The sequence below is a fragment of the Mus musculus genome, chromosome 9, assembly GCF_000001635.26.
Source record: "Mus musculus strain C57BL/6J chromosome 9, GRCm38.p6 C57BL/6J".
NCBI classification, from domain to species: domain Eukaryota; kingdom Metazoa; phylum Chordata; class Mammalia; order Rodentia; family Muridae; genus Mus; species Mus musculus.
In genome coordinates, this window is record NC_000075.6 from 44490728 (window position 1) to 44503833 (window position 13106).

General features: G+C 55.1%; 1 protein-coding gene across 8 annotated transcripts in view; it reads left to right on the forward strand.

Annotated features, from left to right (window-relative positions):
* Bcl9l (B cell CLL/lymphoma 9-like) overlaps positions 1-13106 on the forward strand; it is a 29169-nt gene that overhangs the window by 7990 nt on the left and 8073 nt on the right. For 4 of the 8 annotated variants that reach the window (XM_006510701.4, XM_006510703.4, XM_006510702.4 and 1 more), the window contains 3 exons: positions 8721-8822; positions 10018-10403; positions 11075-11194. In XM_006510701.4, coding sequence (XP_006510764.1) covers positions 8797-8822; positions 10018-10403; positions 11075-11194 — 532 coding nt within the window. In that variant the 5' untranslated portion in view covers positions 8721-8796. Of the gene's footprint in view, positions 1-7548; positions 7833-8408; positions 8547-8720; positions 8823-10017; positions 10404-11074; positions 11195-13106 lie in introns of those variants that run through there. The other 4 variants (NM_001357490.1, XM_030244728.1, XM_006510704.3 and 1 more) reach the window with 3 other exon arrangements.

The window sequence follows — 13106 nt, forward strand, 5'->3', positions numbered from 1 at the left end:
AGCCCTGGGCATTGCAGCAGAAGACTGTGCTAGAGCACTAGAAACCTGTCTTGGGGACCATGTTAGGGACCTGGGTAGGCGAGGAGGTAACGGACTGGGGGTGGGTGGAGCTAGCTGGGCCCTAGAACTTTGCTCTTTGAGATCTCAGGCCTGGCTCAGCAGGGCACCTGTAGAGAGGCCACAGGGTTCAGGGCTCTCTTTGATCTTTTCCCCAGGCAGGAACGGTGTGGCCTTTAGTGCAGGGCCCGGTGTCCATCAGGCCTAGAAGGAGGGTGGAAGGGTGCATGGATGAAGGCCAGGCCTGACCCCCGTGAGGGGCTGACACCTTGCTGCCACTGCATAGGGCAGTGGCTAAGAACCCGGTGCTGGCGTGTTGAGCTTCCAGTCCCGGTCTTGCGATGGTGGGCTAGATGAATTTTGGGCAAGCTACTTAACTCTTCTTAACTTGCAAAGAGGGAGTAATAAAAGGGCTTTCTAGGCTAGGCATGGGAATTCCAGCAACTGAGAAGAGGCAGGAGGGTCCCCGTCAGGTCTGAGGTCATTCTGGATCACAGAGTAATAATATCCAGTCGCAAATAGACAGACAAACCAGCAAACCCCAAACACCCCTAGACTATCAAAATAAAGTCTTTTCTAAGGCTGGCTGTGGTGGCAGGAGCCTGCCTGTAGTTCCAACTGTTTTAGTGGCTGAGGGAGGCACCCCGCCCTCAGGAGTTCAAGGCCAGCCTAAGAAACACAACAGGCTCTTATCTCAAAAAATAAGAAAAGGCTATCCCTAGGGCTGTGCTTCGGTTGATAGAATGCTTGCTTTCATGCACGGAACTCCACGTTCCAGCTTCGGATGACAGGAGCTGGCCGTAAAGCAGGCTGGCCATAAAGCAGGCATGGAGGCACGTGCCTGGAACCCGGCTCCCTGAAGGTAGAAACAGGAAGATCAAGGAGTCCAAGGACATTCTTAGCTGCACAGTGAACTGGAAGACTCCCTGAAAAAGGAGACCCTGAAAAAGCTGAGCATCTTCGCGCTTCCTTAGACCCCTGGGCTGAGGCAGGAAGACTGCTGCACACTCGAGGCCAGCCTCGTCTTCACAGGGAGAGCCTGTCTCGGGAAGAAAACTTTTAGGTAGTGATGTAGTTTGCCTAGCAGACTCAAGACCCCGGATTCCATCCCGGGACCAGGGGACAAAAAAAAAAAAAGACACCCAACTTCTTATAGTCGTTCTGAAGGTTAGAGTAGGTGAAACATACAGTGAGCTTGCAGGGGTTCGGCAGACATGAGAGGTGCTTGGCTTTATTGTTAATCTGAGCTCCTCGCAGGAGGTTTATCCTGGGGCATTGGCCTAAGGTAGAGAGTTTAGGGCTTGGAGTAAGAACCCATCCAGGTCTTCAGACTCTAATGCCCTTCCAGAATCACCTTGCTGTTGTATTTTGAGGCAGACCAGGCTGGCCTTGAACTCACAGAGCTTTGCTTGCCTCCTTGTTTTGGGATTAAGTCATGAGGTACCACAGCTGACAAGACAAACCTTGTTGCCTCAGTTTCCCCACTGTTGGTGCTGATCGATACTGTGATTGCAAGTTTTGTAGTTGCCCTGGACCTAGAGAAGGACTTGAGTTTCCAAGGACCCGCCCCCCATTCCTTTGTCCTTGCCCTTCATTTCTGCCCCCCCCCCCCCCCAACGCCGTCCCCCATCTGCTTGCTTGACTTAGTTTTGGAGCCTTCCACCATCCTTCTAACACTGCCCCCTGCTCTGTTCTGTCACCAGACCAGAGGAAACTGTCCTCAAATGGCTCCAATGGCCTTCCTGGTCTAGGAGTCAGGGGCCTTCCTTGGGAAGAAATAGGCAGTGTGGGGCTGTGAGGGCGATGGTAGTGGTCACACCTGCTTCAGGTCGTAGGGTACCGTCTTGAACATTTTCTGGCTATGGAAGGGCAGTGCCTGAGAGATGAGCTAAGCACACCCAGCATGTCAGCACCCCTGGGATCCAGTGGGGTACCCCTGGAATCCTTCCCTACCTACGAGCGAGCGAGCGTTGAAGAAAGTCCAGTGTGTCTCAGGGCAGGGGTCCATGTGAGCCACTGGGACTCACAAAGGTCCTGAGCTAGGACTGGGATCGTAGGGATGGAGTGCGGGAACTTCTGGGTGAGGGACCACGAGGTAGATGGTAGGGCCGGGTTGCCTACAAGAAGGAAGAATCTATGTCGGCAGGTCATTAGGATCTTCTGTGGATTACGGAGTAACAGGGTCCTGGGTCTGAGGCCTGGGCTGGGCTACCAGGTACCTTCCATTGTCTTGGCCTAGGGGGGATGGGCTAGAGGCTGAAGCTGTGCTGCCCACCACCTCCTGGGACAGAGAGAACTTCCTCTTTTCTATGGGCTCGGGAGGCGAGAGAGCTCACGAGAGCTCATGTGCCTGCACCATGGTGCTTAGCTGTTAAGCTGGCCGTGCCTCCTGTGCCCAGCCTCTGGGCCTGCCTGTTCCTTGGGCAGGCTGGGGCTATTTTTGGGATTGGGCTGGGGCTCTGGGGCCGGTTTCAGATGTTCCAACGTGAACAGGAGAAAGCAGGGACAGATGGCTAGAGGGTTCTGATCAGTGGGTCCTGCTGGGAACAGGGTTATTTTTAGGACCTTATTAACCCTTTGGGGCTCTGTGGGGCCACCCTGAGAGGTATTGCCCTTTCTGGTTGAGAAAAGAGCAGGGCTTCGTCCTCAGGCTTCCCCTCTAGTTCTGTGTATCAGCTGCCCTTTCTATCTAAGACCTTCTCTTTAGAGAGTACCATGGCTCCACACTGCATGTGTTTCCCAAAGGGGTCAGACTGGGGGAGGGCTGCAGATCACTGAAAGAGAAGTATCCTTCACTTACCCCCCTGGGTAAGACCTGAGGCTGAGGGAGCTTCAGATGGCTGCTCTCTGCATCCACACATTCTGGGTCGGAGACCCTCAGAGAGCTCAGGGGTGCTCAAGGATGGATGCCTGTTAGTAGAGTGAACAAGCTTCTTCACAGAGTGCAGAGAAAGCCATGCCTTCTCTGCACGGGGATGATGCCCATAAGCCCTGCTTGCCTGAATACTCACAAGGCAACTCTCTAGATGGTTCTTCTCATTACAAATGCACCTTCCTGACATGCCGCGTTCTTGGGAACTATGTCAGGAAAGAGAGGGTGCCCAAGGGATTTGGTTGAGGGCTAATGTGTCGTAGACATTTTTAGGTAGTTTCTGGTAATGACCTCACTTTGTGATTTTGCCTGTGAGGGAACCGAGGCTCAGAGGGATGAAGAGGTGGACAAGGTTCAGCAGTTTAGAAGAGGCTCCATGGGACTGGCACTCGCCCTGCCCAACTACAGATTATTCTTTTGTAACCCCATGCATGCCAGGATGCATGGTCAAGGCTACTGTAGGCAACAGAACTTGTCACGGGAAAGTTTATGGAGTGGATGTGAGAAAGGAGGCCTTAGAGCAGGGGACCCTGCTTGTCACTGCTTTCACTGTCCTGTAGGTCCTGTAAGTCCTTCTTGCCCGAGGGTGCCAGGACTGACACTAGAAACCCAGTTTGGCCTTCCTGTCTGCCCTGCAGGAGATCACAGGCACACATCCTGTCTCATCACCCCACCCCCACTAGCCCTGGCCCACAAGCCCCTGCTTCCTGGAGGGTCATGGCTGTCTGCATGTCAACGTAGACAGAGGAGCTCGTGGCTACTCAGGTGCTGCCGGTGCCAAGAGCTTGGGCCAGGCCGGCAAGGCAAGGGATGGAGGATGTGTCTGCCTCTGGCAGTACCTGGGGGAGAGAGCAGAGTGTGGCAGGCAGTCTCTGGGCGAGGTCCCACCCGTGGTGCGCTGGCTGTGCCAGTAGCCTGCCCGCACTCCACTCCTCCCACAATGGCCCCATTGTTTCCAGTAGCCAGGCAGTTTGGAGGAGGTTCCTCGGTCACCCATGCCCCCCCTAAATAGGGGCCAGATTAACCCCTTGGGAGACTCGGACCAGGTGAAGGTCCCAGGAAGCTACCTGGCTCAGTTTTCCCCTGTTGAAGGGAAGCTTGAGGTGTCATTCCTTACCCACGTGCATACAGCAGCAGGCCACCTCCTGACACTGGGGTCACCCATCAGGAAGAGGTAGCACCTAGACCCTCCCCTGCCCCCACTCTAGTACAGGTGCCAGGGGGCAGGAAGTGCCAGTAGGGTGGCAGTGCAGTCCAGATATATCTGGGCGGTGGGGCTAATTCCAGCCACCACCGTTGGCTCCGCTGGCTTCTGCACTCCTTTCCTTCCTGTGAAACCAGAGCTGGGTTGGGCCCAGCTCAGGATTTCGGTGGATTTAAAGAGGCAGCCCATCTCTGCCAGCTTGGCTTCCTTCCCCCTCCCCAGGTGGGGTCTGAGGCCTAGAGAGGCCTAGAGGCCTTTGAGCACCTCATTTGCCCTGGGCTAACCCCTGGCCCGGGCCTCAGTCAGGGTACTAGGCACTCCTCTCTCCCAGAGCCTTGGGCGGGTGGGGTGGGCGGGGGTGGGCTGTGGTTTCCTGTGTTGGCTGTTTGTGCCTGGCCCAGAGTGCCCGCTGCCTGCCTGGGCTTCCTGCCCTGTCTTGTTTCCTAGTGCTCTCCCCCCTCCCCACCCCTCTCCCTAGGGGGAGGGAGTAACTAGGGATTGGGCATCAGTCTTTTGGGGGCACCCTACTGCCAGGGCATGATTACTTCCTGAGGTCTGGACTCACTGGTAATGGCTGAAAGAGCCAAAAGAAGTGAGGTGAACTTAGGCCTGTCCTGGCAAGGCCATTTGTCCCCACAGGCTCCAGAGGGACAGTGGTCCAGCAAGAGTAGAACTAATCTCCCACAGGCATTCTGTTTAAAGATCCTGCATTGCAAAGGTCTAGGATCAGCAGACTTGACGGTCCTGCAGGGTTAGGATTGTATGACCTTACCCTGGGGCTATAGGTGGGGCAGGCTGGAAACTCCCAGGTGAAGCCTCCTAAGCAAAACTGGTTTATTTGCATGGACTCCTGGGAGGGGAGTTGTAGCTAGGAAGGGGGGCAGGACCCCACCCCACCCCCAAGCCTGGAAGTCCCCACCTAGAGGGTCCCCACTAAAATAACACCTTGGGTCCTCTCTTTGAGCTAGGTTCTGAATCCCCAACCTCCTAGCTGAGTCACCACCTCAGGGAAACTTATCTGAGTGCTACAAGGAAGCTTCTGAGATCCAGGGGACACCAGGAGAAAGGGGACTTGGGACATTGTCTTGGGAACTGAATCTCCCTCGGCCCAGAACCTGCTCCCTATGAATCCCACATTTTTTTTCTCTAGATGTCTCTGCTCACTGCACGTGAGGGACATGGCCCACCCAAGCATTTCTCACTGTTCCCGGGGTTTCCCTGGCCTCGCAGACATAGTGCATAGGTTCTCCGATGAAGTATTTATTTTACTGATGACATCATTGGCCTTGAAGTGAAATGTATTTTGGTTGTTGTCGTCACCATAGTTGTTGCATGTGTACATCTGCGTGTGTGTGTGTGTGTGTGTGTGTGTGTGTGTGATAGCATCTCACTACACAGACCTAGATGGCCCGGAATCTGGTATGTAGCCTGGGATAGCCTACAAATGAGAAAGCCAGCCTCATTTTACCTCCGGAGTTGATCGGGTTGAAGGTGTAAGCCACCACAAGCATAAATAAGAATTTATTTTGTACAAAGAATCTTCTGGAACGCACTGTGTAGCTTGGGCTGATCTTGAATCCACAGACATCTTCCTGCCTCAGCTTCCTGAGCGCTGAGACTCTAGGGCTGAGCCACAGTTCCTGGCTTCCCCCGAGACGGTTGGGAGACTAGTGGGATGTCTGGGCTGGTCAAGCAGGCTCGCAGCCTGGAGACGGGCAGATTGCATGGGTATGTGGATGCTTGCCCAACTGGGGAACAGTTGTGTTGAACAGGGCTGACACAAAACACCCGAAGGCTCTGGCCATGGCCTTCCTTGTCTCCCCCCTCCTCCTGGGATTGCTCTCCCTAACCCTTCACCTGGGGCCTACCCTTATTTTAACACAGTGGAGGCCAGTGACCCCGCTTCAGGCTTTTTGTTTCAGAAGCTCAACAAGCATCCCAAAGCTGGCCTGGGTCCTATCTCAGCCGCCCAAGGGCTGGGATCATAGACCTCTGCCCACCAGGCCTGGGTCTGGCTTCTTTGTCTCAGCGGCAGCTTTGCCCCAGGCACAAGCTCCTGGGTTTGCTTCTGGCCTTTCTTTCACTCAGGTGACTTGCACCTGCTCCCTGTTTGTGAGCTTATGTCACCCTTCGCCAGTGTGGCGTCCCCAAAGTCCAGCCTCCCCCGACACGCCACATCTCACACACACCACATCTCCAGGGGCTCCCGGTGCTAGGGAGGCAACTTGCTGGTTCAGTGCTAAAGCATTTCCCTGCCAACCATTGGCTTCTCAAGGCTACAGATTTCAGGTGTCATCTGGGACCGAGCAGAGAGGAAGAGGGGTCTCTGGGAGCTGGGGCCAAGTCCTGAAGGGCAGACAGAGAGATGCTGGATGGGAAAGCCCTGACTCATCTGTCCTTACCTCAGCTCGCCTTGCAGCTGGGTGGGAGCAGGAGGCGGAGTCCTAGGGGGCACTTTTCAGATTCGCTGGAACTACTGAAGAGGACCAGTTTCCTAACAGCCCCTCCCTGGATTGTTATAGTAGTGGCCCTCCCCCTCCCACCCGTAGCTTATTGGGGGAAGGTTTTGAAATCTTGCTAGGTAGTTTAAGCCATCCTGGAACTCACAGGTTGGGCTTAAATTTGTGATCTCCTGCCTTAGCCCCCCAAGGGCGAGGGTTACAGCAGTGAGTCACTATGCCAAGATTAGGGTTCCAGTTTTTGAGATCCCTCAACAGAAAGTTCTAGATAGCCCGTCCCCATCCCTCATAACAGGTGATAAGTTCTGGGGGCTCATGTGTGAAAAGCCCACTGACTTGATTTAGACTGAGATGAATAGTCAGGGGCCCAAAGTACCTGGAGTGGGGGTCCTGGGTCGCCCATGCTGTCATGTGACCCAAGAGCACACAGCTTTTCTGGAACCTCAGTTCCTCCTTGTGAGACTGGGGAGATAGCTTTGAGAATCAACCAGGGATGGAGGTGAGAACTTAAACAGCAGGTCCTCTATTGACCAAGGTGATTTCCCCAGGACTCCTCAGTGACTTCTGCCTTTCTGTTCTTTCCTGGTTGTGGTGTGTGTGTGTGTGTGTGTGTGTGTGTGTGTGTGTGTGTGCTGCAAACTAGGTCCTAGGACTTTGGGATCTTTTTCAGAGACAGAGTTGGAGTGGGGAAGCCCAGTGTTCTATAGGGGTTAGACGGCTGCAAAGTACCTGGGAGGTTTCCCCCTTGCTTGGAGGTTCCAGCCCGGCTTCCAGCAGCTGAGCCGGGAGCTGGAGTGTACACGGGTGTGTCTAGCTGGACCTGTCGCGGGAAGAGCCTCTAGGGCTCAAGACTCCTCCCCTTCCCTCCCCCACCTTCTACCGGGATCTCTGCTGGGGGCGGGGAAAGGGGACAGAGCAGGGGGCGGTTGCTTGAGGTGTCTGTGTTTGTGTAAGTCAGCTTGTTGGTGTCTCTGTGGCCCTCTGTGTATTCTTTGTGACTGTCGGGCTCAACTTTCTATGGCTCCCTTGTGTCTGGGTCTCAGTCTTCACATCTGTTCAATGAGTCCACCGGCTATCCCTCTGCTGGGTGGCCGGGGTATCTGTGTGCCCCAGGCTGCCCGGCGACTCCGGCTGGTTCGCGCTGCCCAGTCCCTCGGGCACACCTCCGTCGGCTGGCCGTGAGCGTCTCTAGTTTCCTGGGCTCCGTGCGTGTCTTTGTCTCCCTGTCCACGTGTGAGATGTAAGTGTGCGTGTGAGTCACAGAGAGGTGCTTGTGGGTCTCTTAAGTCCCAGCTCTGTGCGCCCAGTCTGCCCAACCGGCTAGCGCCCTTTTAGTCCCTGGAGGACTTGTCCATGTGTCTGTCTGCGCGCCCTCCAGTGGACCCGGGAGATCCACGCTGCAGTCCTGTCCGCTTCCCTCAACCTCGCTCGCTGCCTCGCTGGCTCTCTTGCTCCAAGCTCGCTCTGTCTCTACACTCGGGCTTTGCCGAAGGGGGCGGGGTAGGGGGGGTGCAAGGGAGGGGGGAGGGGAGGCTCCTGCATTCTTGCGGTCGGGGAGGAATCTGAGCCAGCGTTACTGGTCTCCAAAAGAGCCCAGCTGCAGCCTCGGGGCCCCGCCAGGCCTCTCGCTGCCCGCCCGGGCCTGCCGGGATGGGCACGGGCTAGGCCTGGAGCTGGGGGCGGGGCAGGGCAGTGCGCCCACCCCGGCCCCTGGGAGGCTGCAGCGCCCGGGGACAGGGCGCAGTGCTGGGGCGGGGCGTGAGGGATTCCCGAATCCTGGGCGAGGGGCGTGTCTCGGAGCGGGAGTCCCCCAGTGGGCCAGAGCAGACCTCGCAGCCGCCCCACGCGTCACTTTTGCGACCAAGCCTATTAGTGAATTCTGACTCTACAGCCCTTGGAGGGGGGTGCCTAGGGTGGGGGGCTTGCACGATACTGCAAGCTCCCCGTGGACAAGGTGTGGAAGGGATGGGGACTGGACTGGTCTTTAGGATTGAGAAGTCCTCTCTCTCCAATCCTATCCTACCCTATCCAGTTCCTTAGTCCCGGGGCGTTGGGTTCTCCCTTTCCCTCCCCTTCACACACCCCCTCCCTAAGTCACAAGTTTTCTCTTTGGGGCTTGTTGCTGCAGTCCCTGCTCCAGTACCGAGTACCTGGCTGGGCCCTGGGCACGCACAGGGGTCGTAGCCCCACTGTGTGTGGGAGCCATGAGGATCCTGGCTAACAAGACAAGGTGTGTGGGTGTCACGGAGGGTGGGATATATGTGTGTATGGAGAGTGGGGAAGGGAAGGGCCCATGATGATGGGGCCAAGCTGTTTGGAGAGGAGCCCTTCGGGCACCTGGTTTCCTGGCCACCAGTGGGTTGAAGGGAAGTAGCATGGTAAAGTCTGGCCCCAGGCAGGAGCTGGCAGCCAGCCTTAGCGCCTGGGCCCAGGGGGCAGAGGAGACTGGCAGCTAGCTTTGCCTGCTTCTGGTCCCTTCTTCCCTTCTAAAACCGTTAGAACAGACCCTCATCCTACCCTAGTGTTGGGGGTGTGATGGCGCCCTCCAGCCTCAGTCTAGTCGGGGGTAGGAGCTGGAGTGGGGGTGGTGCCTGCCTCCCTCCTCCCCAGGAGAAGCGGGCAGACAGGGCCAGGCGGCGGCAGCAGGACAGCAGAGCTGAAATAAATCTGAGCTGGTGTGGAATGAGGGGGGATAAATATCCTCTCCCGTGATGTGATCTTTCCAGCGGCTATTAATAGGTCTCCGGGGAGGGGGAGGCGGTGGGGGGAGCGGGCTGGAGCTTAAAGGGCCCGCAGCCTAGGCTGCAGGAATCCATGGCTTCAAGCTGTACTCTTGTCTGCTTGACATGCCCCCCCCCCCAATCCCTGCCTGCTGACAGGGCCTACTGGCCCACCCTCTTCAGGCCTTCCCCACTTAGGCTCTGGGGAGTCTTCTGGACCTGTGGGTACCACTCTCGGTTATGCTTTCCCTAGTACCCTAGGGAATAGGGCTCGGGCTTGAGCAGTGACTCACAGGTCCTGTGGCCCTTCTCAGCTAGTTGTCAGGGCACAGCGTAGTTGAGGTCTGGGGCCTTGGAAAGGAGTCTTAAACCCTAGAAGGTGCGAAGAATCCATCAGATGCTAGGGAGAAAGGGCTTTAGTGGAAGCGCTGGATCCTGGGGCTGAAGGTAGATAGATTCTGCCAAGTCAAAGCCCAGGGTTTCCATTTGAGTTGAGCCTAGAAGATAAGGAACACTGTTCCATCGCCACTCCCCCAGGTGGACAGAGCTCTGCTCTTATCTGAGGAACTGCACAGAGGTAGGGAATAGCAGGTGGTCTCCAGATAGCACCTCACCACCCCCTGCATTGTTAGGAGAGAGCTAAAGTCCAGGCATGCCTGATGCCTTGCAGGATTAATCTTTCCTGTTTCTCCTCCCTTTCCCCAGGTTACCCCACCCCAGGAGGAGAGAGGCTCCAGGGAGTCCACCGCTGTCCCCTCGGGGCCACTGCCCCCCTGCCCCAGCCAAGCCAATGCACCCAGAAAATAAACTGACCAATCATGGCAAGACAGGGAATGGAGGGGCCCAATCCCAGCACCAGAATGTGAACCAAGGACCCACCTGCAACCTGGGCTCCAAGGGCGTGGGGGCGGGGAGCCATGGGGCCAAGGCCAACCAGATCTCACCTAGCAACTCAAGTCTGAAGAACCCCCAGGCAGGAGTGTCTCCTTTCAGCTCACTCAAGGGCAAGGTGAAGCGCGAGAGGAGTGTGTCTGTGGACTCTGGAGAGCAGCGGGAAGCTGGGACTCCATCCCTCGATTCAGAGGCCAAAGGTACTGTATACTGTATTCCCTCACCTCTAGACTTCAACATCATCTACAGCCCCGAGTGAGCGAGACCCAAACTGCTCAGAGACCAGCCCTTACTCGAGTCTCATCCTTGTGTTGCCACCCAACATGTATTGTTTGTAGTAACTTTCTCTTACGTCTACCCATCAGTCAACCAGTTCATTCCAGAGCGGGGCTGGCTAGAGTGGCACTCAGAGAAGGGCCTGACAGCAGAGTGATAATACTCCTGTAGCCCCCACATTGAAGAGGGAGGTGTCTGGGGTGAAGATCCACCCCCTACCCACATCATCCCTAAAGCTTCCTGATGTCCTGGCTGGTGGGAGCCTTTTGGGAACAGGCACTGGGGCCTGGAAGAGTCACAGTGGCTCCTCCCTGCCCCCCCCCCCCCAGCCCTAATTAGAACCAGTTGTGGTTGGGACTATGCTGTGCTGGGTGGGGGGGGAGGGGAGACAGGCAGCCAGGGTTAGAAAAAGAAATCAGAAACAAATGGTGGTGTGGTGGGGACCAAGGACTGGCAAAGTGCCCACCGTGGTCTGGGCAGTGCCCTTTCGGGTGGGGCACTCTGGAGAATGGTCTGGGAGGGCCTCTGCATGTGGAAGGACTAGGCCACATTGCCATACTTTCTTACTCTGCCTGCCTGTATCCTGCCTGGGCAGAGGTGGCACCCCGGAGTAAACGGAGGTGTGTGCTGGAGCGGAAGCAGCCGTACAGTGGGGACGAATGGTGCTCTGGGCCAGACAGCGAGGAGGACGACAAGCCCATTGCGGCCGCCCACAGTGAGTGCCCATTGATGCTGTGCCTCATGGTGCCCTTCCCCTGGTATGTGTGTGTGTGTGTGTGTGTGTCCGTCCTGAGGGAGCTTACCTTGGGCTTTAGGGGATTGTTCAAGAAATGGCAAGGACTAGGAGCCCAGGCTCTTCTTCAGCCCTACTTTGGACTTTTTCCTTATCTATAGTGTGAGTGCTGCTCACACCCTCGCCACCCTCCCTCTCTCTTTCCCTTCCCCTCTCCCTCCCTCTGTCGAAGGTCTCTCAGGTAATCCCTTTTCCGGACAACTCACCTACACATCTAACAGATTTCATGGCCTATGCTGCCACCTACCGGTCAGTGGAGGATGGGCAGGAAGATGGGAATCTGTTAGCTTGGCTTTGCAAAGCCTTGCTAAGCCTAGGTGTGAACTGACCCTTAATTGTGTCCCTGGTTCCTTTCTCCAGTCTCTAAATGACACTCAGAAAATGCTCATGATGCATTTCTAGGATTCATAGCCATTTCTCTCATTCCAATCCATCCTTCTGTGCTTGAGGCCCGAGACATCCTTGGTGCTTCCAACCTAACTAAGCATGTGAGAAGCTAGCCAGAGCTTAAATTGTGTGCTGCTTACAGGCAGGAGTTAAGGAAAGGAGAAGAAAGATACATTTGCTACTGAGTTTAGTCCTCACAGCTGCCCATGAAGAAAGTGTAATGATGACTGTCACAGTGGAGGAAACAGTCAGCAAGAGGGAATGAGGAGACCCTACTGACCAGTGTCCTGTAAGAAGTCTCTACAACTGGCTGGGACTGCCAAGGCCCCATGTGACTAACTAGTGCTGTATGAGCTATGTTCAGTCTCAGTATGGATGCTTGAGTGGTAGAATCTGTCACTGCTTCCTGGGACCAGAACCCTCCTGTCTCCCCGAATTTGTGTCTGTAACATTATCCCGTGTCATTGGAGAAACTTTGAAAGATACAGAGCGATAAGAAATAGCTAAGATCCCTTGACCAGCCTCTTTTAGATGGAATGCAATTCAGTGAAGACCAGGTTTCATGTAGTACAGATTAGCCTCAGGCTTACTGTATAGATGAGGCTGGCCTTGACCTTCTAACCCTCTTGCCTATAGCTCCCAAGTGCTGGGATTATAGTCTTGTGTCACTGTGTCATTCAGCAGCATTCAACCATGCAACTGAATTCTTCACACAGCAAGGCAGACTGAGGTAGCTGTCAATGAGACAGGCTCAGAGCCCAGGCGCCTTTACTTACATCCCAGGGACTGTAAACTTGAGAAAGGAGTTCTGATTGCTCATCTATAGAAGTGATCTTTGTCATATAGATTTGGCACAAGGAGAAAGTTGAGTCCAGGCATGTGACATACTTTGAACAGTGCTAGCTTGTATTGCTGTTAGGGTACTAGAAAATTCCTTCTTGTGATAAACTCTGCTTCCCTCTCCGTAGCCTGTAGGAGCCTGTTGTGTGCTCTGATTTATACTCTAGGCCTCTGGTGTCTGCCACCTTGGTCAAGTTCTTGTGATTTTGGGAAGTGCTGGCACTTGCTGTTTGTAGTCCGGAGGCTTTAACTTGTTTTTTCTTGGTATGACCATGGATCTCTGCCTCACCTAAAACCACTGAAGACCAGTCGTGGGTCTTATCTATGTGAGAACGGAATGCCAGGCTTGTGACCGAGGAGCGAAATTTGTCTTGCTCCTGAGGAATATTCGGCTGTTCCGAGTATGTGAGTCTGTGATATTGTGAAACATATATTTGGTCTTCTCTTGTTTCCTGGGAAGCTCCAGAGGGATAAGTGGTTTTTTGTTGTTCTGTTTTGTTTAATGCTGTATCGACTGGTGTGTCTGGCAGTCCTGAGGTAGCTTCTAGATGGAACCTGGTGACTGGGAAAATCAAAGCAGGATAGAGGTTTGGGGCTTTCAGCCCTA